General features: G+C 44.9%; 1 protein-coding gene and 1 long non-coding RNA gene across 2 annotated transcripts in view; one reads left to right on the top strand and one right to left on the bottom strand.

Moving 5' to 3' along the window:
* LOC142768449 (uncharacterized) overlaps positions 1 to 27,144 on the bottom strand; it is a 136,909-nt gene that overhangs the window by 27,649 nt on the left and 82,116 nt on the right. The gene's annotated exons all lie outside the window — the stretch shown is intronic.
* Positions 1 to 27,144, top strand: part of LOC142768448 (venom metalloproteinase antarease-like TpachMP_B) — a 103,509-nt gene that overhangs the window by 36,735 nt on the left and 39,630 nt on the right. Inside the window, exons 3-5 of the mRNA XM_075870423.1 lie at positions 9,529 to 9,600; positions 9,663 to 9,793; positions 21,830 to 21,876. Of these exons, the coding sequence (XP_075726538.1) occupies positions 9,529 to 9,600; positions 9,663 to 9,793; positions 21,830 to 21,876 (250 nt within the window). The remainder of the gene's footprint in view (positions 1 to 9,528; positions 9,601 to 9,662; positions 9,794 to 21,829; positions 21,877 to 27,144) is intronic.

Below are 27,144 nucleotides of genomic sequence, written 5' to 3'. Positions count from 1 at the left end.
ATGTCACACCGTTCTCGCAGACCACGCTCCTCGGATGTGGTTCACGTCTCCAGGATGAAGTCGTACTATTCGCGTTGACTGAAAGTCAAGAACTTTGTGATGTGGATATAGCCTTCATATATATATATATATATATATATATATATATATATATGCACATTATTTCACACAATAATACTGAAGTCTAACAGGAAATAATGCCAAGGAAAGTGTAGGGGAGGTTATTAGACCAAATCGTAAGGTAAATGTGAAGAAAAAAGTGGGTGAAAAGATAACTTGTGGGCAGGAACCAGACCTGTGACCTTCGGATAACGCGTTCGATGCTCTACCACTGTACCACTGAGCTACCACGGCGGCTATCCTCCTAGCCAAGTTATGGGGTATATAAGTGAATTTGATTAATATGTAGGTTTTAACGTCCCAAAACTACCATATGATTATGAGAGACGCCGTACTGGAGGGCTCCGGAAATTCCGACCACCTGGGGTTCTTTAACGTGCTCCCAAATCTGAGCACCCGGGCCTACAACATTTCCACCTCCATCGGATCACAGCTGTTTCCTCAGCAGGCCCGCGATCTTCTCTACAAAAGCTACGTCAGACCAATATTATAGTATGGGTTCACTGTGTGGGATCCTCCCACAAATGCCGATTGCGACAAGCTTGAGCGAGTGCAGAACATGGCTGCAAGATACGTTATCGGTAGCTATGAGAGAAACCTTAGCATTAATGCTACAAATGAAACATTAAAATGGGAGCTTCTAGAAAAAACAAGGCAAATTTTGCGCTTGAAGCTTTTTCACAATATATGTCATGGCCACATTGGAATAGACCATAATCAGTATATTCTTCAGCCCCATTATCTATCAAGACGAGCAGATCATGATCTCAAGGTTAGAGAATATAGATGCAGGACTAAGCTTTTTAAAAGCACTTTTTCCCCAAAACTCTTTCTGAATGGAATCATCTACCTGCTGATAAGGTCAGCATAATAGTAAACGAAGCTTTTGCGGCCGCTCTTTGATATCTCATTCTGTCTTCAGCTGCAGTTGAATTTTATGCAGCGTTTAGTTCTTATCACATCGTTTTAGTATTTTACATGTTTGTACAGTATAAATTTCATTTTTTGTTTTCTCTCTTCGTCTGGCTTAGCTGATCTTTATGAAATTCATGTGTATTGACAACCATGTATGCCGCTATTTCTCCTTACCAATGTTCTTGAAATGTATGATTTATAAATTATCTGTGTAACCCTCCCCCTACCTACTGTAATGCATAAATGGTGCTGTGGGTACGAGTGTAAATTAAAAAAATGCAGCCTTCGCAGCCGGGATTTGATCCCGCAACCTGAAATAAGTATACACCTCTAAAAAACTGTTTTTGGTGACGTTTCGATCGGAGACTGATCTTCATCAGGCCTTTCGACCTCCGATAGAAACGTCACAAATAAACAATTTTTTAGAGGCGTATACTTATTTTTACTTCATTCTATGGCAACCGAAGCCAGACTCTTTATAATCTACGTATATATATATATATATATATATATATATATATATATATATATATATATTGTAATGAATCTAAATAACGGACGCTCTGCTAGTAATGAAGAAGACGATGATGATCAGTGGCTGTAGTAGTAGCTCGCGCACGCCGCTCGCCATCGGCCAGACCTGCCTGATAAAGCACATTTTGCCCAGCTGCGTCTGAACCTTTCTCGACGTACAACACCTCTATTTTAAGTGGTGGAGGAGCCGGGGTTCCCATGAACCTGGAACTTCACAATCGAGCGCTACCTTCACCATTCACCATGACTGCTCCTGGCCCTTCTCAAGCTGCCTTACCAACGACAGTCTACTGTACTGGCGTACCTCGGCAACACGACCCACCAATTTTTCGCGGCAACGACGAACAAGACGTCGAGGACTGGCTCGTGGAGTACGAAATCGTAAGCGCTTCCAACAAGTGGAACGCCTACGACCAGCTCACAAACGTGCGCTTTTACCTCGCTGATGTGGCCAGCCTCTGGTTCAAGAACCACGAAGGCGAAATCACCAACTGGTCCACCTTCAAGACTACCATCGCCGCGGTCTTCGGTCGTCCCGCCGTGCGCTGGCTTCGCGCGGAACAACGTCTCCGTAGTCGAGTCCAGCGCAGGGACGGGACCTTTACAATGTACATTGAAGATATCTTGTCTCTTTGCAAGCGCGTCGATGAATCTCAGACCGAACGCAACAAAATAAAGCACATCATCAAAGGAGTTGACGACGATTTCTTCCAGAAGCTCGTCACTAGGAATCCACAGACCGTCACCGATGTTGTCCAGCTCTGTCAGGAGTACGACGAGTTGCGTAAGCAGCGTGTCTCGACGCGCAGGGCCGCTGAAGATACGGCTGAAGTTTCCGCCCTCGTGCACGACGTCGCTGCTGATCACACCGTCTTACTGCCCCACATCAAATAATTCATTCGTGAAGAAGTTGCGCATCAGCTTTATCTTGTGGCCGAAGCATCCGCGCCAGTGACCTCGTTAGACCCACGTCTACGCCAGGTCATTGAGACACACGTCACGCAGGCACTGCCTCCATCGCCATCTGTCCCTACGCCGCTGACCTACGCTGCCGTCGTTGCTAGACCCCCAGCCCCACCTGTCTCTGGCGCATACCGGGGCACCGGGTCCTCCTACCCTACGACGCTGCCTACATACACGGCACCCCATCCCGTTTCACCCCCTGCACCTTCTATCGTTAACCCATGGCGCACCTTGGATAATCGACCCATCTGTTTCGCATGCGGTTTTGTGGGACATATAGCACGCTACTGTCGCCGTCGCAACATCCAGCTTCCAGACCATGAGAATTCTGCAAATTACCAGGCTGCCCAGAATCCCCAGCGACCATCTTCTCCTATCACCGACTCATTGTCCCCATGACGCCTTGTCGATTCTCGCCGGTCATTACCACCCCGTCACTGATCTGTCTCCCTGATGCTTCGGCGTACGAGCCCCGCTCGAGAGGAAAACTGACAGCCGCAGTTCCGGAGGCAAGAACTGCGTCGTCGTCGAACTTTCTAAGACCTCCACTTTGTCCGACCAACGAAATTGATGTGCTAGTAGAAGGTGTTGCTGTACGTGCACTTGTTGACACAGGCGCCGTCGGTTCTGTAATTAGTGAAAAATTGTGTCGCGATTTGAGAAAAGTTACAACTCCGCTTACGAATCTTGCTCTGCGTACAGGCACCTCCCATTTCATCGCACCAACAGCTCAGTGCACAGCACGCGTTCTTATTCAAGATGTTTGGTACGCCGTCAACTTTGTTGTTCTCCCACGTTCATCTTATGACGTCATACTAGGATGGGATTTCCTTTCTACCCATCAGGCCCTCGTCGACTGCGCTCGTGCTGAACTCACGTTGACGAATCCGTGCCTTGATATCGACCACCACAGTCCCTCGAAAGTGTTTGCAGCAGCTGACGTCTGCATCACGCCGCTGTCCGCCGTCCTAGTGCCTGTGTTTTCTCCTGCTGCCACTAACTCGACGCTCCTGTTCCAACCAACTATAGCTAGTGTGCAACACCGAACCATCGTCCTCCCGTTTGCCGTCATCAACTTTTCCAATCGTTCGGCGGTACTTTATGCGTGCAACGTTTCTGCTTGTCCGTACATCCTGCTACGCGGCGAGTGTCTGGGAAGCCTGGAGACCTTAAATTGTACTTTCGAAGACCCGATCTATCCAGACAAGCCATTTTTACCGACTTGTGCCATTACACCTGCAACTGACGCTAATGAACCTATGGATGTATTCCGCAAGTCCATTGATTGCAACCTCACGCCTGGGCAGCAGGAACAGCTGATCAAGCTCCTACAGCGTTTTCGAGCCCCATTTGACCACAATCAGCCTTCCTTAGGTCGAGCATCATCTGTTGTTCACCGTATAGATACCGGTCAAGAGACGCCATTACGGCAGCGTCCATATCGTGTGTCAACTACCGAACGCTGTGCCATCAATGAACAGGTTGACGACATGCTGACACGTGGCATAATCGAACCGTCAAGCAGTCCCTGGGCCTCTCCAGTTGTGTTGGTGAAGAAGAAGGACGGATCCATCAGGTTTTGCGTGGACTACCGGCGTCTCAACCGAATCACGCGCAAGGATGTCTACCCGCTGCCACGCATTGGCGATGCCTTGGACTGCCTACAGGGAGCCGAATTTTTCTCTTCTTTAGATCTGTGCTCTGGATACTGGCAGGTACCCATGGCAGAGGCCGATCGTGAAAAAACTGCTTTCATCACGCCCGACGGGCTTTACGAATTCACAGCATGCCCTTCGGCCTCTGCAACGCGCCAGCTACTTTCAAGCGGATGATGGACTCTATCCTTCGAGGCCTCAAATGGAACGTTTGCCTTTGTTATTCAGATGATATTGTCGTCTTTTCAACTGATTTCGCAACCTGTTTAACCCGCCTCGAGATAGTCCTCGCGTATATTTCTGCCGCGGGGCTGCAACTGAATCTGAAGAAGTGCCATTTCGCCGCTCGAAAGCTTACGGTACTTGGCCACGTGGTTTCACACGACGGCATTCTTCCTGACCCTGCCAAACGTACAGCCGTTTCAGCGTTTCCCAAACCGACCATTATGAAAGAGCTCCGAAGCTTCATAGGCCTTTGCTCTTACTTCCGGCGCTTCGTCCGCAATTTCGCGACGATCATTGCTCCTTTGATCAAGCTACTCGCCGGCTCTAGAGACCATTCAGCTTATCTGCCACCTGTGACAATTCTTTCAATGAACTGCGCCGCCTCCTCACGTCGCCGCCTATTCTGCGACACTACGACCCATCGGCACCCACAGAGATACACACCGACGCTAGTGGTGTCGGGCTAGGCGCTAGTCTTGCACAGAAGAAAGACGACTTCCAAGAGTACGTGGTTGCCTACGCAAGCCGAACTCTTAGCAAAGCCGAAAGCAACTATTCCGTCACTGAAAAGAAATGCCTCGCCATTATTTGGGCGATAGAGAAATTTCGACCTTACGTGTACGGGCGCCCTTTTGACGTCGTGACTGACCACCACGCCCTCTGCTGGTTGGCGTCACTGAAGGATCCAAGCGGTCGCCTCGCCCGATGGGCATTACGCCTCCAAGAATATAATATTCACGTGGTCTATCGCTTCGGCCGGAAACATTCGGACGCAGATGCCCTATCCCTTTCGCCCCTACCCCCTGACCCGGACTGCTGCGAAAGTCTAACCTGTGATGCCACTGCCGTCACCATCGCCGACATGCCATCTGAGCAACGCAAGGACCCTTGGGTTGCTTCAATTCTAGACATCCTGGCTGGGGGGATGGCTTCCCCCCCTTCTTGCACGTTGCGTCGGCAAGTCGAGCACTTCGCCACTCGCGACGACGTGCTGTACCGACGCAACTACGCACCCGGTGGACGTCAGTGGCTACTCGTGATTCCCCGTCATCTGCGATCCGAAATTTGTTCCACGTTTCATGACGACCCCCATTGTGGCCACGCAGGTTTCCTGAAGACTTATTCTCGAATACATCTCCGATATTACTGGCGTGGTATGTACCGTTTTATACGACAATACGTTCGGGCCTGCTCGACGTGCTAGAGACGAAAAACTCCCCCTTATCGCGCCAGCGGTACCTTGCTACCCTTAGCATGCCCATCCCGACCATTCGTCCGCGTCAGCATCAATATCTATGGTCCCCTTCCCAACACTGCTGACGGTAACCGCTGGATCATAGTTGCCGTCGACCATCTCACGCGGTATGCCGAAACTTCATCCATTTTCTCGTCTACAGCAAAAGACGTTGCGACTTTCGTTCTTCACAACATCGTATTACGTCATGGAGCACATAGGGAGTTACTGAGCGATCGTGGTCGCGTATTCTTGTCAGACTTCATCACAGCATTGCTGCGTGAGTGCCACGTCAGTCACCGCACTACAAGCGCCTATCATCCCCAGATCAATGGAATGACAGAGTGCTTCAACCGCACCCTTGGTGACATGCTGTCTATGTATATCTCGTCAGACCACTCCAATAGGGACAGAGTGCTCCCGTTTATCACGTTCGCCTATAATACCGCCATTCAAAGCACAACTGGGTTCTCTCCTTTTTTCCTCCTTTACAGACGCGAACCTTCTTGCACTATGGACACCATTCTTTCGTACAAACCTGACTCCTCAGAGTCCACGACTTTGTCTCAAGCCGCTACATACGCTGAAGAATGCCGCCAACTGGCAAGATCATTCACAACCCAAGACCAAGGAATTGTCCACGTATCGAGACTTAAGCCCTGCTATGACCCTCCCATGTTTACTTGTCCATAGGTCGCCAGGATGGCTCCTTATTTCGCGGGGAGTAATTGTAATGAATCTGAATAACGAACGCTCTGCTGGCAATGAAGAAGACGATGATGATCAGTGGCTGTAGTAGTAGCTCGCGCACGCCGCTCGCCATTAGCCAGACCTGCCTGATAAAGCACATTTTGCCCAGCTACGTCTGAACCTTTCTCGACGTACAACACCTCTATTTTAATATATATATATATATATATATATATATATATATATATATATATATATATATATATATATTGACTGGGAGCAGCTGTCATCTTCTTGTAAGTACTCAACTGACTTCATTGACTTAATTTTAGACTTTCTTTGGTTCAGGTTGTCACTCACTCAACTCGCGGTTCAAATACACTTGATCTTGTTCTTACAACTGCACCTGAAACTATAGACCACATAAAATATTTGAATGGCTTTAGTGACCACAAACTGCTGCAAGTTGATCTTTCTATCTTGCCACCTTTTGCAGGAACCGAATCAAAGAAAATTAGAGGTTATAATAAAGCCGATTACGATGCCATTGACAGGAAACTTGAGTCTTTCCTTGACAATGTGCTGCTGCCTTCCTTTTACAATCGCTCAGTTGAGAAAAACTGGGTTCTTTTCAAGAATGTGACTTCAGCCCTACTAGAAAAACACGTGCCGTTGATAAAGATTACGAATGATAAAACTAATCCATGGTTTACCAAGTCTTTGCGCAGACCTAGAAACAAAAAAAAGCCGCTTTATCGGTCTGCGAAAAATTCGCGTTCACACACGTCTTGGGATAGATACGAGTAATGCCTAAAGAAATATTGCCACAAAATTACAACTGCGAAAAATAAATACTATTCCCAGGATTTGCCTTCACTCCTAAAATCTAATCCGAAAAAATTCTGGAAAGTAATAAGTCCTGATCGGGACGATAACTTCGTTTCATTACAAGATGCAAATAACACTCCTTTTGCCGACACTGATTGTCCTCGTGTCCTTAATTCATTCTTTTCATCCGTGTTTACTAGTGAGCATGCTCATCTTCCAGAAATTGTTGAACGCGATTACTCATTCATGTCACCTATCGATATCACAATTGATGGCATAGTTAAAATTATTGAAAATCTGAAAATGTCATCATCTTCTGCTATCGACGATATCAATTCAAAAATATTAAAGAAGACTGTTTATGTGTCTGGCAATATCCTGTTTCACATTTTTCGGCAGTCGCTCGCTAAAGGAATGTTGCCTTCTGACTGGAAGATTGCGAAGGTAGTGCCAGTTCATAAAAGTGGTACTAAATGTTCACCTGGAAATTATCGCCCCATTTTCTTGACGTGCATATGTTGCAAGGTGCTTGAGCTTATCATAGCTTCTAACATTTATGCGCATCTAGAATCTAACAATTTCTTTTTCTCAAACCAGCACGAATTCCGAAAGGGTCGTTCTTGCGAGACTCAACTCTTTGAGTTCACCACCTACCTACATTTTAACATGAACAGTAATCTACAGACAGATTGTTTATTTCTTAATTTTGCAAAGGCATTTGATCGTGTTGCTCATTATCGCTTGATATTAAAACTGTCATCACTAAAACTTGATTCACTCACGCTAACATGGCTTAGAAACTTCCTAACTAACCGCCAACAATTCACTATCGCCAACAAACACTCTTCATCACTCTGTTACGTTTCCTCTGGTGTACCACAGGGCAGTGTTCTTGGTCCCTTACTTTTCCTCATCTACATTAACGACCTGCCTGACAACTTATCCTCCTGTATGCGTATATTTGCCGATGACAGCATTATATATCGTCCCATCCGCAAAATAGCGATCATCTAACTCTTCAAAAAGGCCTCGAGCATATAATTGAGTGGTGCAAAACATGGCAGATGACACTTAATGTTTCCAATAGCAAACTAATCACCTTTAGTCGCAAACCTGATAACTTTAATAGCCAATACATAATTGATAATAGCATTGTAGAACGCATTGATCATTACAAATACCTAGGCATAAACTTAACTTCTACACTTCCGTGGTCCACACATATCACTTCTACCTGTGCCAACACATCAAGATCATTAGGTTTTCTCTGCGGAAATCTCTACAGTTGTCCCTCCGATGTGCGCAAACTGGCTTATCTTGCTCTAATCCGTCCTCAACGGGAGTTCGCATCCCCCATTTGGTCACCATATCGACAATACCTCATAGATAAGTTAGAATGTATACAGAACAGAGCTAGTCGATTCATAGCGCGTAACCACAGCTACCCGTCCAGCGTAACACAGATTAAACATAGCCTTGCACTCGAGCCACTCAAAATTCACCGCGACATCTCACTTTTATCACTATTTCACAAACTCATCCACACCAGCATCATGCCATCTGTTCACCTTAATCTGGCACATCGAACTTCGACCAGACTACATAACACCTTTAGCTTATCACGCATGTACGGCAATACTAACGCTTTCAACCAGTCGGCTCTTCCACGAGCTATTCGTTTGTGGAATGATTTGCCAGATGATCTTGCGTCAGAACAAGTCCACACAAAATTCTATCATACTCTTAAAAAATACTTATGCACAAAAAACTGCTCTGACGCATCTTCGTAATCATCAGTGTTTATAGGACTGTTGCCGATGTTTCTGCACTATTACTAGGTTGTAGTTACTGTCATAATAGTTCTTTTTTTGTATTTCACCTTCACACACTGTAACTCACTTTTCTAGTATGTATTTTGCTTACATGTTTATAAGTTGAACTGCATTTTCTATTATATTCATTATTTGCCTATGTCTGTAGATATTATGTATATATATTTTTCTAACATATTATCTGTACCGCCCCCCTTACACAATGTCCCTCGAGGGCTCTGTAAGGTACTGTAAATAAAGAAATAAATAAATATATAATTAAATAAATAAATAAATATATATATATATATATATAATCCTATGTAATTTTTATAACTGAAACACGCTAGTGGAGCAGTGGTGGCTCGGGGCCTAAGACTCTTTCGTGTGAACAATATTAATCCCTAGACACACCGACGGCATGACATTGGATCACATTACGCTCCTCTCGACGGAATTTAAAACGGGGACTTTGTTCTTGTCTTTTTTTCATTCTTGAGGGGAAATGTAGGGTAGTCTGATACTGATTACACAAACTTTTTGCTTCCACCAGCTAAATGCAATACTTGTTCAGCTTCCACGTCCTGGCTCAGTCATAATCACGGGCTTGCGTTCTACGAAACCGGTAAGTCAGCACTCAGTACGACTATAAAGGTGAAGTTGATATCTAACGATGAACACTTGCAGAGCGATGAGCCGTACAGGAGGCCAAAACGTGGAACTGAGCTCCACTGCAGAATGACGCAAGCCAATGCTGCTACGTACTCAAATAAGCATAAACTTAATAATAATGCAGATCTTGTCCTGGTACTTATTGGGTAAGCCTGATTTTCTGCATTATGCTTTGCGTGTTACATTGTTAGAAATGAGCCACTTGAAAAAAGCAGCTGAAGCAATCCACACTTGTATGATTGACGAAAGGGCGTGTGGATTGCTGATTGCTAAGCGTTTAAATATTTTATGTGCGCTAGATGCAAATTATTCGTAAATGAACAGCTGATGATAACTTTCGAATAAATGATGCTTCTGAGCTTTTGAGGTTCAGCAAATGCTCAAAGGTATAATTTATTTGAAAGAAGTATATAATTTATTTGATATTGTTCGTTGTGCTCTTGCGTATGCATCTACTCTGGGATATGTTTCTCACCTGAGCCACAGTGTCGTACCGCTTTCCCCCCCATCAACCACACACACACACACACACACACACACACACACATACACACACATACACACACACACACACACACACACATATATATATATATATATATATATATATATATATATATATATATATATATATATATATATATATATATATATATATATATATATATATATATATATATATATATATATATATATATATATATATATAGATATATATAGATATATTAGTTTGGTGTAGGTTCGATTCCTGCTTACAGTTGGTAATTTTTTCATCCACTTTTCTTTCTTCTTATTTACATTCCATTAATGTTAATAACTTCCCCTGTACATTCCTTGGCATTACTGTCTGTTATATCTCATTATTATTGTGTTAAAAACACGGAAAAACGAGCCCTTAGGTATACACTTCTTTCCCTTATTAGATATATATATATATATATATATATATATATATATGACGCTACGATGAATGGGAGACCTGAACTGGCTCATACGCCATGTTTATTCTACTCTGCACTTCCTCCTTCTCTGCCTCTACAAAATATCCATCCCATCATATGTCACATGATTCCCCCTCCCCCCAAAAGAAGGCATGAGTTACAACTTACAAACAAGAAAAAGTAAACAAGGAGTGCCTTGGAAGTCACCAATGTTAAAATAAAGAGGTATTTTCACAAATTTTAAAATGCACGTGTTATCTTCTTCGTCGCTAAGACTTGAGGGGAGAGTGTGGCAGTCCGGTGATATCAATAAGAGATCTGGCGGGCGAGGCTGATGGTTGCGTCCTGGATAACACAAGAATGCTTTGGACGTGGAGATCGCGGAACTCGCAGCCGGCATTCTTGTGAAGAACAAACGATGTTCGAACACCTTGCAGAATCGACAGTTCGGATATCGTAGGCATCGAATTCTTCATCGTGGCACAGGCCTTTGGTGGAGAATGTATTTACGACGATGGGCCTTTTTGCAATGTTCTTTAAGCCTTAAGAGTGCACTCGATGAAGTTTTGTTTCGTCGTTGACATGGTTGAAGTATACGTTGATGTTGTTGTTTCTTGGTTTTGTCAACTTGCTTGTGGTGTGACATTGATTGTGGTGCGCCAAAAGTCTTAGCGAGTCCTCCTCAGGCTTCTACGACGCCAACCAATGCAACCGTTTCCGGCGCAAGAAAATGTGGTGGGTTTGGTGTACTTGCGTCTCCTGTATTTATAAACAGTTCATTGTTGGTGGTTGCCTGAAGAGTACTTATGTCAACAGAAGTCGCACCTGCGGTTTTGTTTTCATTATAGGCAGTGAGGTTGTATACTGGATTTACATTGCTTCGACCTTGTGATTGATGAACACTCGACGCTTCTGCAGAACACTTTTCTTCACAAGATGCTGATTGTGAATGCTTCTGTCTTTTTGGAACTGCTGAACTGAATACTTTGAACAAATGAGATTTCTGTGAACATTCGTTGTCTGGTTTGGCTTCATGCGGATTTACTAACTCGTCATGCGTAAGTGCCGTCACGCGTCCGAAGCCGTGTGGGCCATGTGTGTGACACGAAGCATCAAGGGATTCGGGTGGTGCAGTGAAATGTGAAGTGTTGTGGTGCAGTGAACACGTTGAAAATGCTGATTTCATTGCTCCTGGGAAAGCCGGCTTGAGGTTTAGGCTTTTGGCGAAATGGTCTAGATTCCTTTCGGTATACGGAGGCTTTACCTTGTCTGTTGCGACGTGCAAGTTACCAGTCGGTGTTTGAATGCGTGACGTTTTTTCGGAAGAGTCATATGATGGTAAAATGCTGGTATATTTTCTCTGAGGTCTCGTTTGGAAAATAGGCCTACTGCGGGAAGACTTCGTGTAACTGTGATGGGTGAGTTGAAAAGCCTTCCGCTGATGAAGTATGGAATGGTCTTCCTAGTATTCTTTGAAACAGGTGATCATTACTTCTTTGATCTTTTTCCAAGACTCATCGTTCTCGAAGATGTGGGTGAGGTAGAATTTGAATGCCTCACCTGAGATTTAGTCAGTGAAGTTGATGATCATCTCCCGTTACGACCAGGATACAGCGGCAGCGTGGAGCTCGAAAAGGTTGAACCAGTCCTGTACGGGTCCGTCGTCCGCTGATCCGGTGTACTTGGGGATGTCAAGGTCGTCTCATGGAGCTGTCATGATGCTGGTCTTGGTGTAGAGTTGGGATGTACTTTTGTGGTCCACATTCGGTCACTGCGTCTTGCTGAGACGTTCGAAAATGGTGGCCGGTTGATGAAGTGGCCGCCAGGTCTTCATCCTGTGGACTCGTGTGACGCTATAATGAATGGGAGACGTGGCCTGGCTCATACGCCATGTTTATTCTACTCTGCACTTCCTCCTTTTCTGCTTCGACAAAATATCCATCCCATCATATGTCACATGAACACACACACACACACACACACACACATATATATATATATATATATATATATATATATAGTCTAGTAGATCCTCCGTGAGCGGTCACAACGTGGTTTATTTCGACGTTTCCGCCTACTAGAGTCTGACCTTCATCAGGAATACTGATTCCTGATGAAGGCCAGACTCTAGGCCGAAACGTCGAAATAAACCACGTTGTGACCGCTCACGGAGGATCTACTAGACTATATGCAACGCTACGGCCACTCAACCACCATGCCTGCCTATATATATATATATATATATATATATATATATATATATATATATATATATATATATATATATATATTCAAGAGAGAGAGAGCGATATTGGTTGCTGTACCTCGATGTATATATATCAAGGTAAAGCAACCGATAGTACTACCTTCTTTGTACATAATATCGTACTTTACCACGATGCCGTACAGTGGTGATAATTGACAGGGCCAGCGCATTTACAGCAGTTCGACGAAGAATATCATGCAGCTTAGTGGTGAGCCGCGGCCTACCATCCAGAGCCAACTGGGCTCACAGAGCTACTAAAGAACGCTAGCTGATGTTATTTTCATGTACGTTCACATCGACCACACAAAACTTGGACGACTTTCTTTCATACGTTACATTGCCGTATGTAAGAGCCATGCAATAAACTGCAGGCTTCACTTCTTTGCGGCTGCTGGATTACCGGGAAGCTGTAACAACATTGGATACCATGCTGTTAGCCCCTACTGTTCAATGTTGGCAGTGACGGTGCTGAGTTTGCTAGACACAATGAAGAAGCGTGCCAGCTTAAAAAAAATGTGTGTCCGCTTTCAGTAACACAACGACGCCTGCCATTATAACCTCCACCGTCAAGACGACACGTACCAACCAGGGCACATTTTGTGGGTGTTGACCTTGGTCCGCCCACGTGGTCACTCAGAGGAGCTGTTGCACCACTACTTTGGCCCTTATAAGCTCTTACAATGGTGCTGCCACATCACCCGTCGAAGTTGGCAGCTACGTAGTTTATGTCCCAATTGTCCTGTCGAGCCCGCTCTTCTAGCGTTTACTCGATGGTTGTTGCTTCCGCATGAAACTCTGCAACAGTTTGTGGTGAGTTGCAGACGAGAATATCGAATAGCTCTTGTTTCACCCCACGCATGAGGTGACGCAGCTTCGTATCTTCAGTCATATGGAATATGCGTGGTTGAACAGGCGGATCATGTCCTCGATAAACATTGCGACACTTTTGTTGCTGAGTTGGTTTCTGGTTTCAAGCACAGCTTGCGCCTTTTCTTTCCGATCTGTGCTGGCATAAGTAGCCAGAGCTTGTCACCAAAATTCATCCCAGGTAGTAAAGGAAGTTTCATGGTTCTCATACCAAGTCTTTGCAAAGTCCTCTAAAGCAAAGTATACGTGGCGGTGCTTCTCTCTCTCATCCCAATCGTTCAAACTTGCCACCCTCTCAAAGAGGTTCAGCCAATCTTCTACGTCTTCATACGAGTCGCCATGAAATACTGGTGGCTGGTGAGACTTATTTATCACCACTTGTGCCGGTGTTACCTGGCTTGTCATGAGCCCCGTGTACATGGACGCGACGGGGGCGGGCTGAGTTGAGCGGCGGGTTCAGCTTACCTCGACGCGCCCGAGTTTATATGAACTCGCACGGACGAGTTGAGGTGAGCGGTGATCGCAGCGACGCTTTGCGTCGAGGCGAGCCGAAAGCCCGTCTTCCGGTACCGGTTTCCGCTCCTCCAAGCCTGCGCTCTCGCCGCTCTGGGCTGCGGTTGTTTACGCAGTTGTCGCTCCGCCACCGCGATGGCAATCTCAGCTCCCGTATTGGTATTTTTTCTCAGTTTGCACCAGCTGTACTTTATGGTTGTGGTGGTGTCTTGGCTAACACTGCACAACGCGATGGCAGCAGTGGTTCTGTAAGCGCAGGAAAATGGAGCATGAATCAACAAGCCGGCTTTGGTGCATTTAGGAGGCTGCCGAAGAACCCTCGGTGCAGTGAAGTGCGCTTACGATCCGCCATTGACAGCCTTGGGGGCAGCTCAATATAAATAATATTTTCTCGTGTAAAACAAAGATTCGTAATAAACTTACAGAAATAAATATCGTTTCTGCACCCTTTGAAATGATCCAAAGGGTATATTTTCATATGGAGCGCCACACAGACCAATAAGTGCCTGAACATGAGCAATATTGCAAATTTTTCAAAGTTCGTGTGCCAGCGCTTCCAAACTACTGTCTTCGCGACTCGTGTTTTTCCCCCACTTACCGTCAACAATGCAAGCAAGCTATGCAGCTGCGTTGTCTCTGGAAAAGTTGAAAAGCTGTAAAAATTTCTGACTTTGATCAAGAACACTGCATTGCTTCCCCGCAAAGCACATTAACATACACTAGTGGTGGATGCGTTTTAACAAGGAAATGCGGTTATTTTCTTACCGACTGGAATCGTTTTACCGTGCTGCGTATAATATTTCACTTTTTCGAAATTTCGTCACAACCTAACTGCCACCATATTAAAGAAATTAAAATTTTCTTTAGAAAATTGGTTTCAAACATTGATAGTGTAGTAAAGTGACCAACCATTACTTTTTATAGTGTGATCGTAGATGGTCTAGCGTACTGTCTTGAATATTTGGGGTGGAACGACCCTCATCTCGTCCAAATCCGAACACTAAACCCGAAAAAACGTTCGAAATGCCTAAGTCCATTCAGGGATTCATAAAACACGAATTAAAAAGAGCGAAACCAACCCTGGACTACGCTTTTCCTCTGAAGAAAATTACATGTATTGTTAAAGGCACTTAATTTTTGTGATAAAGTCAATTTACACCACTTGCAAAAAAACCCGATACAAAACTTACAAAGAATAAAATACCCGAAAGTATTTGCCTTTTCATAGTCGAACCTGGCTGTGAAGAACGCAAAATAAACGCAAGCGGAGTTGGAATGCTGCGCATCAGTAGACAATTCTGTGAATTTACGCAAATGTATTCTGATGGCGAGGTGACCAGAAACTTTATTAAAGCGTTCGTGTGCACGTATTTGAGATTTCTGGCGCACAAGCCAATTTCCTGCTACGGACAGAGCAAAATAGCCGGTCGTGAGAACGATAACCAGTAAGCTCTCGTAGGACGCGTCAAGCAAGATTTAAACGTAAAATTGATCTGCATTTACTGCATAACAGAACGATGTCCTCGTTCTGTTATGCTTGCTATCGAGCAAATCACTCAGTTTTTTTCGTTGACTAAAGCTAGCAACGTCGTTATTTCATCATCTGTTCACATGGTGCGTGGAGTCCACGAGGATGTCATCGTGCCTAGCGCGCGCGTACCGGCCGACAGAGAAAGAGCAACGTCGGAGTGATGGAGACAGGGCAAGCGGAGATCGCGACGGGCGGGAGAGGTCACGAGCGGTCAACTCAGCGCGACCAGTTATACATGCCCTTTCTGAGCGCGGCGAGTTCGGTGAACCTACCCCCTGTCTCCGGGTCGACGGGACTCGCCGCGACGACTCTCAGCCCCGACGCGTCCTCTTATACATGGAGAGGGCGAGTCCAGAAAACCTGTTTATTTCGACTCAACGCGCCCTCGTCGGGTCAATGTAAACGGGCCTATGGGGGTGGCGTCCATTGACTGACTTCACCTCAGCGTGAAGTGAAGTGGACTGAATCCTGGTGAGTCACCTCGCAGATGGCAACTGGTCCTCTGATACACAGGTGTCAGCTCCACAGAATCAACTCACTGGTGGTCGGGGCTACGCTGTCTTGCGTTCGTAGGGCTTCGATCCATCACCCCGCACCTCCATAAAAAATTTAGCGATGTTGAAGGACTCGGGGTAATAATAAAACGTATTTATTTAAAGGACCAACCTGTGTCCACCACTCAAAGTGACTATGGTCGTAGAACTGCGTGTCAGTCGAACACTAAAGACGTCTTTCAGCTGCCTTCTTCTTCCTTTCCATAAGAAGTCCCGAGTTCCGAGAAACAATTCCAAGTGTGACTGCTCTTCCTAAGTGCAGCTGTCGTCTGTTTCTGTTTTATTTTACTACCCAATCAATTGTGCCATGCATGACATGCCCAACAGCAACCCTGTGCACAGCCGGGAGGCCCCCACTGCACGCGTAATCGAGAAGCGGGCAAGGAAGTCGCATTGCGCCCGCCTACCAGCCTCTGCCGCAATACGCGGAACCCTTCTTTCTACGACGAAATGTTCACGGGACCCCGAGTAGTTAAAGGCTTAAAACTTCCTAAAATGCCCGATTACCAATCTCTGCCCCAATACGCGGTACCCCTCTTTCTACGTCGAAATGTTGACAAGGCTCCGAGTAGTTAAAGGCTTAGAACTTCCTAAAAAAGCTCTTTTTTGCCCCACACCGAACCGCCAGTGCCAGGAGGCGCGGCCTGGTCGGGAAGAATGCGTTAGTGAAAGGAAGCATACACAGACCACTGACATCGTCAGAAAGGTGACGGGGAGAAAGGGGAGAGAGATGAAGGGGGAAGTGGAAGGAACAGTGGAAGGGGGGCGCCCGAGGGGAGTCCACCGTATAGTCTTTTTTCCTCTTTTGTTCCTTTTTCTTCTTTTTTCTTTTTTTCTTTCTTTTTTCCTCTTTCCTTTCCCTCTGATCTGTCTGATATTGTATAAAGCTGAGCACCAACAAACTGTACCTTTAATCCTGATGAAGGCCAGACTCTAGGCCGAAACGTCGAAATAAACCACGTTGTGACCGCTCACGGAGGATCTACTGGAGTATATGCAACGCTACGGCCACTCAACCACCATACCTGCCTATATATATATATATATATATATATATATATATATATATATATATATATATATATATATATATATATATATATATATATATATATATATATATATATTAGTTTCGGCCGTGGTTCGGGCCTTCGTCAATCAGAGTACGGTGCACGGCATGAGTGCTGTTAATTTACATGTGTATATCAATGAGAATAAAATATGAAAACTGACATGACAGGAACTGTATGTACAAATATAAATACATGTCACTCGCTTTGAAGTGAACCTGATGCACATGTAAAAAACATCATTTCAGCGAGTGAGCACGTTGCGAGCAGCTGGTTTATATATCAAGGATAAAACGCTTAACATGACATGTAGAACGACTGGTAATAGCAAAGTGCGAGAGCAAACAAATATGTAAAAAACATGAAAGAGCTATAATAAATATGTTACATAGCTGCTACGTATACAACTGATATAGACGATGTAGTGTGACTTGCTAAGCAAAGAAGATAACAGATGAATATAGGTGATACAGGTTCCATTGATAAGCAAATGAGTTTTTCTACGTTTTCATTCAGACCAGACGCGATGGTGTCAAACTTATAGTTGAGAAATGGCTCACGGGCTTCTCTGCCATGATTTGTGCGAAAACCACATTCGAGTATTGTGCCTTGTAGATCTTCAAAAGAGTGGTTAGGGAGGTGCATGTGTCTAGAAATGGGCGGGTGAGGCAAATTGTTAGCATGATATTTATGACGGTTAAATTGCAATATAAAAGGCTCTTCTGTATGCCCAGTGTACATTTTTTCGCATAGCACACATTCTATCACATATATGAGACTCTTCGAGTCATGTTCGAGGTTGCCCTCGATTTTTAGGAAGTTGTAACCAGCGCTGGTGACCTGTTGGGCTGTGCGCATGCACGGATACTTTACATCGCGCTTTTCTGCAGGGATGGCAACCGATCGTATCAGGACGGTCTTTTTTTGACGACGATGATAATGAGATATGATGATATGTGTCAAATATTTTTGGCCCTGCGATACACTGCTTTAGGTGGTTCTGCAAAAACGGTTCTGAGGTGTTCGCTTTGCATTAGAAAATTGTAGTGCTTCCTTAGCTCATCAGAAACACATTGAACTGACGCAGATAGGGTGAGGACTACCTTTGTGTGCGGTAAGAAAGTAGAGTTAGTTCTTAGCAGCGCGCAACAGCGTCCTACAATTATACAGGGTGGCACGTTTTATTGCACCATAAATTAAATGTGGTGGATATTTTTTGTCTGACTAGAGCATCCTTCAGTGTTCTCAATTTTTTTTTAAACTGAGGTTGCTCTGCACAGACTTTTTTAAAGCGTAAGGTCAGACTGTAAGGGACCATAGTTTTGCGATGTTTCCCATGACTAGTATGAAAGTGCAAATACTGGTACTGGTGTGTTGGCTTCTTGTCGAGGGCCGTAGATAGTTTATCATTCACAACCAAAATGCCGACATAGAGAAAACTAATCGTAGTTGAGGAATAGGTGTGAGAAAATGATATTGATATATATACGGGTATCACCAAAGCCAGATATGAAGAAAAGCAATTCCTGTTGACCGTGCGGCCAAACACAAACATGTCATCGATGCAACGTTTATAATAAAATTAATTCAGCGCGTGGCTTTGCAAAAATTTACATTGAAGCTGGCCCATAAAAACAATAGCGTAGTTGGGTCAAATCCGCGTACCCATTGATGTGCCACTACTTTGGAAATAGTGTTGCCCTTCAAATTGAAAGTTGTTTAGCTCTAAAATAAGCCTGAGCAATTTTACTAATGTGTTGCGGTCGATGAGTCTATCCAATGGTGCTGTTTCATAGGACCTGGCGACTGCCACGATTCCGTCTACACGTGGAATGTTGGTTTATAGGAATGCTACGTCTAGTGTGACAAAAAAGAACTTTGAGGAAATTGAGACCGCGGCGCAGAACACTGCGCTTCTCACCTGTTAGTTTAATGTCCGTATTTTTTCGCCAGGTACTTTTGCCTGATTTGGCCGTTACAGGGGTGGAGTTTTAAATCTTATCACTGCTTACATAAAACAAGAAGGCTCATCATATACAAAAAAACCCCAAAAACACTATATTTCATCTCCTGTAAAAAGTGAACAAAATCTGACATGTTAACTATCATATCAACCATAAAGAAGCAACGCGAGAAAGAAAAATTGTACAAAATTTTATATCGCCTGATTTTGCACTATCGCCACATTATCCATACATTACGTCATTTACTGCCGAGCGTTTGCATCATAATGCTAAAATCAACATGTCACGTGAAATTTCCATGATTCCGTATGCTCAATCAAATTGATTGAGAAAAAAAATGGCATTTAATACTCACACTAGCTTGTAGGTGCACAGATCATTTTTCTTATTTCTCCCCAAACTAAATAATTATCATTCTTTATTACTTGTTTTCTTTTAAATTATGGACAGGAAACCAAAAATATAAACACTGAGATGTAGAGTAATTTTATACACCACCGTATAAATTGTTTTCTGTACGATACGTCTTGTGATGTTATTTTTCCCACGTTGTAAAGAAAGCCAATAGCAGCACTTTACTAGTGCGCTCGCGGTCCATCACCCGACTTGTTTACACATTTAGCGGGCATTCTTTACAACGTGAAAAAATAGCAGCGCAAGACGTATCGTACAAGAAACAATTTATTAGGTGGTTTCTGAAAGTACTTTACATCTCATTGTTCATATATTGGGTTTCCAGCCCATATTTTAAAATTAGGCATATATTATTGCAAAATAATTAGCTTGGGGAGAAATAAAATATAGCCTGAGCACCTACAGGCTGATGTGAGTTGTATGCGTTTGGTTCGATTCACATCCTAAGTGCGTTTCCTTTTCAAATTATTGGCTCAAGTTTTGTGGGACACCTGTAAAAGGTACCTGAATGTATTTCTAGTTCATTGCATAATATTTTCGAGTAGTAGTGTGACTAACGTTGCCTGTAGATAGCCCGGAAAGAACCGTATTTTTTAAATGTAGACTCGCCAAAGATTCAACGACTTTTTATCAGCGAGTACCAGTTATAAGGAACAGTCTGGTATGGGCCATGGGTGTTTCAATTAATCAAAACGCCCTTAACTCATGAAAATGTTTTGTCTAAAACGTAACCATTTAAGCGCTATTTGCTGAAGGTAAACCCGCCTGCATGTTTGCGTTTAAAGGACGTAGTCTTTGCCTGAAACACGTTTGATGGTGGAAAGCGGTTAAGAGAGTTCCTCAATTTCAACGACCAAAAAGGTGGTGCCTTCGCCCCAGTGAAAGTAATTTCCAAAATGTTTTGGAAAATAAATATACATGATTGTTAATTAGGGGAGCGATTTCGTATTTAAAAAGCACTAATAAATTACAGCTGACCTATTTCTGTTTTAAACATTCCGGGTAACATTCTGCAGTTTGCATCCCAGCTGCATCAGAAAGTTTGATAGTATTCATTCCTTATGTTTTCATAGAGACGCGTTGCGAATATATCGTTCGTCGTCAATTTTAGCCACGTATGCCATTACTTCTGATTGATATTAGCGCTTGCAGTGGTAAAAAACGCAAATATTTTCTTGGTTCTGTGTGCATTCTACTTTCGTGTATAACATTCAGCTAATTCAGTGAAAGAAGAAAAGTTTGAGGGCTGGTGTGCTTGATGTTATCTTAACAAAGAACAGGAGATAATGTAACTAAGGCAAATATAAAAGACATCGGTGGTACTGTGCCAACGGCACACTCTACTTTCTTTTCGTTTATACCATAATTCCTAACAAACAGTTAAAGTCACCACAAATGTACTTTCCCACACATGCTGTGGCAATGCCCTGCGTTGAGCGAGAGCAGTAAGTCTGCTTGTTCGGAAGCGGAGTGGAACATTCTTCTCGCAAGCCACGACAAAAGAGACCAGCTTAGAGCCATCCAGAGGTCCCGCGATATAGCCTTGGAGTTTAACTTCTCCATCCCGTAGTGGGAGTGGCCCACCGGCGTCGATCCCTAAGGGTGGTTGAGTGCCGCCTCCAGATAATAATAAAGTTCTTTGCCTGCCTGACTGCTTGTTTTTCGTGAAGTATTCTGACCACACGACGCGGCCACTACTATAAACTCCAAATATATTTTGTTCGATATGAAGTGCTACGGTGCATACAATTGGTGGACGAAAAAATAAAACTGGAGTTGCAAACACGCAGGATTGAATATACTTCTAAAAGGAATCAGTCACGTTCGTTCCTAAAGACGCTGTCTCCTAATCACCAAATGAGACTGCGGAAACATGAGCAATTCTCAGTGGCCAACTTTTCAACAGAAAGCTCTTTATGATTACCAAATCGTTCCGTGAGCGTAGCAAAACGAAAGAATCATAGGTATACTCACACACTACTCGACTTGAGCTTTTGCAGCAATGAGGTGGATAGCAATTTGTCCCACCCTAGTGACTGCTTCTTCTCCTGGTTTATTGCAGACGAAAAATGTATTGTTCTCCTCGTGGAACCAAAGTACTTGCTCATGGTAAGTCTTTTATTAAATATGTTTTAATACCGAAACACTGAACTGGCTTCCTATCTACTCTCTTTAATCAATTTTCGATCATTGACGAGTGTGTTCTTCGTGATACTTAATCATAGCATATCCACAGAGTCAATGATAAATAGTAGGGCGAAACGTCCTTCTGATCATCCGTCCGTGTGCCGTTCAGCTGTGCTGCGTCCATGCGTCCGATCGCGTTCGAGAATGCAGATGGCGCACGGGTAACACCGACAAGACGCGAGCCATGGAAGCCTAGCGCAAGCGTCTACAACGCGCCCACTGCTCTCCTTTATCCATTCTTCAACAACGACCTGCCACGTACAGCGACTATCCAGGACACCGAGAGAGGCACTCGTTCTCCGCGCACTCAAGCAAAGTGCGTGCAGCAGTCTATCGGAGAGCTGCAGCAGAGTAACACCATTTAGGAGGTGGGACGAGAAATGATCAGTCATTTCTTTTGCCTTTTTTTTCTCGTTCCTTCTTCTCTCGATTATGCGTGACCAGTCACAAGGTTAGACTACACGGAGCTTCGCCCGTAACACGGAACTATAACACACGGAAGGGGCCGAGATAGTGTGGTTGAAACAGGGCGCGCACAGGGTCGTACAGCATGAACACGCGTGTCGCTGTTTTTAGGTCCTGAGCGATGTACGCTGCACGTGGACGGCTGCGGAAGAATGTGTTGAAAGACTTCGCGCAGCTGCTCGATGTATTATGTTGCTGTTAGCTGGATGGCACTGCCGCTTTCTTCGAAGAAATCGGCAGGTGGGCAAAGCGAAGTGCCATAAACAAGCTCGGAAGTGGAGCAGAAGAAGTCCTCTTGAAAGAAGATTGAAATCCTAGTAGGGTGAGCGGGAGGTGGTCAACCCACCTGTCGGGGAAACCGTGTGCTGTGAGTGCTGCTTTGAGGTGCCGGTGGAATCTCTCGACGAGGCCGTTTGTTTGAGGATGGTACGACGCTGTACGCAGGCGTGAAATACCAAGAAGTTTCAGGAGCTCAGAAAAGAGGAAAGATTTGAAATAGCGACCCCGGTCCGATACAAACGTCGTCAGGCAGCCCAATCGGGATATCCATGTAAAAACAAAAGCCGCTGCGACACATGCCAGGCATAGGAGTCGCTTCGAGCCAGCGGGTGAACGATCTACTCATGTCGGAAGATAGCGATAGCCTTGACATAAGGGTAGTAGGCCAACGATGTCGATATGCACAACGGCGAAACATTGGTCGGGTTGCAAGAAGGGCTTTGATGAAGCAACGTTGTACCGTTGAACTTTGGCGCGCTGACACAATGCACACTCACGAACCTAATCCCTGATGTTGGCGTTCATGCCGAGCCAGACAAAGCGTGAAGAAAGAAGATTTTGGGAAGCGCGAATCCCGGGGTGAGAAAGGCTGTGGTAGGCGTCGAATATTTTCTTACGGAAAGGGTGGGTTACTATTGGTCTGGGTGTGCCTGTAGAGGTGTCACAAATAAAGGCACATGTTCAAAGGTTACTAGTTCGAGCTGAAGTGATGTGGACGCTTCGCGTAGGTTTTCAAGCTCAGTGTTGTTTGATTGGGCTGCAGCCAGATCCTGGAGTTAGAATGGAAAGGATGTTGAGGTGGAGGTTTTAGAACGACTGCTGGTGATGGCATCCACGTGACTGAGAGCGTCAGCTGGAGCATTGTCAACACCGCTGATGTGGCGTATATCAGTCGAAAACTCTGAAATGAAGGCAAGCTGGCGCACCTCGCACGGTGTTTATAGTGAGTCAGATCGGTCGAATAAATGTGTGAGAGGTTTATGTTCAGCGAAAATTGTAAAATATCGGCCTTCAAGCAGGTGTAGAAAATGGCGCCGGGCGAGAAAGATGGGGAGCAACTCACGCTGAAAACTCTGTAGTTTCTTTGGGCAGAGGTCATACGCTTGGAGAAAAAGACAAGAAGCTGCCACTGATAGTTCACTTTTTGCTGGAGTACGGCCCCAAGTGCAGAACAGGATGCATCCGTCATGAGCGCCAAGGGGTGACTGGGATTGTGGAGCGTCAGCAGTATGGCTACAGCCAAAGCGTTCTTGATGATGTTAAAAGCTTTTTGCGCAGCGATGTTCCATGGTATAGTGCAGTTTCCGAGGGTTTGCCACAGTGCAAATTGTCCAGGGGCTCCAACAGTGTAGCACAGTTCCTAATAAATTGTCGGTAGAAATTCACAAGCCCTAACCACTGGCTCAGCTTGGTTATTGATGTAGGCTTTGGGAACTCAACGATTGCTTGCACGTTGTCAGGAAGTAGGCTAATTCCACTGCTGTCCAAGCTATGACTCAGGAAATCAAGAGATGGCACTCCGAACTCAATTTTCGCAGTGGTCACAATGATTACTTTGGTTGACAGGTTCTCGAGAAGTTGACGAAGATGTTGCAAGTGCTCCTCGTGGGATGAGCTTGCCACCAGCAGGTCGTTGACGTAGGCGAACACAAACGCAGACCACGTAGGACCATGTCAATGAACCACTGGGACGTTTGTGCAGCATTGCAGAGGCCGAATGGCATTTTCAGGAACTCAAAAAACCAAATGGAGTAGTAATTGCCGTCTTGAGAAAATATTCTGGAGCAACAGGAATTTTGTGAAAGGCTTTGACTAAGTCGATTTTAGAGGACACTCTTGTGCCATGTAGAGCTGATGTGAAATCCTGAATGTTAGGCAGCAGATACCGGTCGGGAACAGTTTTGCGTTCAGGGAAGGGTAGTCTCCACAGGGTCTCCAGTCACCTGACTTTTGGGGGACGTGGTGAAAAGGAGACGCCCAGCTGCTCGATGATGGTCGTATTATTCCCAGTTCCAACATGTGTATAACTCAGCCCTGGCTACTTGGAGCTTATTTGGAGCAAGTCACCATGGGCGAGCGACAACAGGTGGAGCAGTGGTGATGATATGGTGGCGGACGTCATGTTGCACGGGTTTTGTCCAGTGAGGTGGTTGCGTGATGTCCGATAATTCTCGAAGAAGCTCTGCGAAACGGTCATCAGTCACTGTTGTAGTTGGAGCGATTATGTTCGAGTCATGTGAAACAACACCATGGACAGAGAACAGTGTGGTAATGTCTAGCAGGCGTTGCCGTTTCACGTCGACCAGCATTTCATGGTGTTTTTAGAAGCCTGCACCAATGAGGGCGCGGCGCACGTCAGCGACGAGGAAAACCCAACGAAACACGCAGCGCAAGCTAATAAGCTTAGAGTGAGCGACCACGATTTGTATACGAGGATCTTGCTACTGTTGACAGCTTGCAGGTAGGAGATTGGGGGTATTGTTCGGTCGGATTTTTGTGCCGGAATAATGCTGAGTGTCCATCAGGTACTGCTGGCCTGTGATTTTGTCCATGACGTGAGACAGGCGACTTTTGGGTTGGCCTTGACCAGTCTCTGCCGTCAATGGTCGCCCTGCCTGTTTTCCTGCCACGAGCAAGGTTGGAAGCAGTGACGTGCGTCCTTCAAAAACGGCTTTGTACCACTTTGTAGAGCCAGGTCGTACGAGACGGACACGTCTTGTCAGTAACAACGTCTACTGTATTCTGAGAACCAGAGACTCGAAAATAAAGCAGGTGCACTCAGTGCATCGGAAGTGACAAGAGTAGAAGAGACGAATGAGAAACAAAGAAGAAAGCAGCACGTTGCTTGGAATGCTGCTCCGCAGGTTATTATAACCGCGGGGTGCGCGATGGTGGCCACGTCGCTACAACGGTGATGCGACTAACGTTGACAGTCTCAATGACGCATTCGACATCCACTACGTGGCCTGCGTCTTACATCCTCTCGCCCTCGATAAAACACCGTGATGTTTCATCAGTTTATCTCCTTACTTGTAGAAGCTGGAGAAATGCAGCATTACTGTAACATTCAAAAAGTCTTCGAAAAAATTAGTATCGTACGGCGGAAAGTGTGAACAACGAGCGAGAACACAGACGCAATTTCACTAGCTGCAATGTGGTCGGTGGCTTTTGCGCACTCGTCTGTCTTTCGGGGGATTTGCTGACCCTGTCTATTGGACGGCAATTTTAACAACAATATAATCACACTCGAAACCTGTCGCTGAAATCCTTTGTGGGCCCTCAAAAAGGTCTTAGTTCGACAAAGTTTCTGTTTGGAGCAGACGATCTGCGTACAGCAGCTGCGGCGGCTGGAGCGCGGTTAAAAGTGAAATCCTCAAGATGTGGTCACACACTAGAGGGCGCTACTCCAAGATAATGAGGCCACTAATACTGCCTAAAAGTGAATATTTCGAACATGTGCAGCTAATAACTTTTTAGCATACGGCAAATTTAATCTTGATGTCACCTTGATGCCGTCAGCACCTTCAACCCTTCTTATCTACTACCTTTCGAACTAATCACATCGATTAACACAGATGCACTGTTGTCATTTGAGCTCTCATTGCTTTTAAGCAGTTGTACCAGCCACGTAATTTTTTTTTGATGTCCAACATGCACATGACCGAACATCCGCCATTAATTGTTACAACAACAATGACTTCCACTCGCCAGTTAGACAATGGTTGATTCGTGAAACTGTGTGATTTAACGCCCCAAAACCACCGTATGATTATGAGAGATGCCGTAGTGAAAGGCCCAGAAATTTCAACCAACTGCGGTTCTTTATCTTGCGCCCAAATCTGGCACACAATCCCACAATGTTGTCAGCGCCATAAAAATTGCAGTCGCGGGAACCGAGATTTGATTTTGCGAGATGGAGGTCAGCAGCCGAGTACCTTAGGCACCATACCACCACGGTTATGCTCCGTGCGACAATTAACACACCGTGTTTCAGCAGGAGAACTTCACGTTACCTTAATGAGGCTGAAGATATTTTTAAATGCGACGTTATCCCACCTTCACAAAATACATGGGCATCACCTGGGCCACCGAATAAAGTTAATAGCATATTTGTCTTTCCCCTTCTTTACTGGTGCCTGAGCACGGTCAATCCAGAGGACGTCTACCCTTAAAAACATTGACGAGGCAGTTGGCTTTCAACAAGCGCCTTGTTTTTTTTTCGTATTTTTTTGTGCGTACATTTGAATTCGTGGCATAGAAAGGTGCCCTTGGCAGATACAGATTGTCCACATTATTGTTATACTTGCGGTTTATATCAGTAAATGTTATGCCTTACTGCCTGTGTAAGTGCCAACTACCTTCGAGCGCCAGATATACGTGATTTTCCGTCGCTTTAAGTGGCACATATATCTCTGTGACCTCAGCTATATTATTGCCGTTGGGAAC

The sequence above is a fragment of the Rhipicephalus microplus genome, chromosome 8 (assembly GCF_043290135.1).
Source record: "Rhipicephalus microplus isolate Deutch F79 chromosome 8, USDA_Rmic, whole genome shotgun sequence".
Classification (NCBI taxonomy): domain Eukaryota; kingdom Metazoa; phylum Arthropoda; class Arachnida; order Ixodida; family Ixodidae; genus Rhipicephalus; species Rhipicephalus microplus.
The sequence above is the reverse complement of the archived record's forward strand: the minus strand, read 5'-3'. Positions and strand labels throughout refer to the sequence as shown.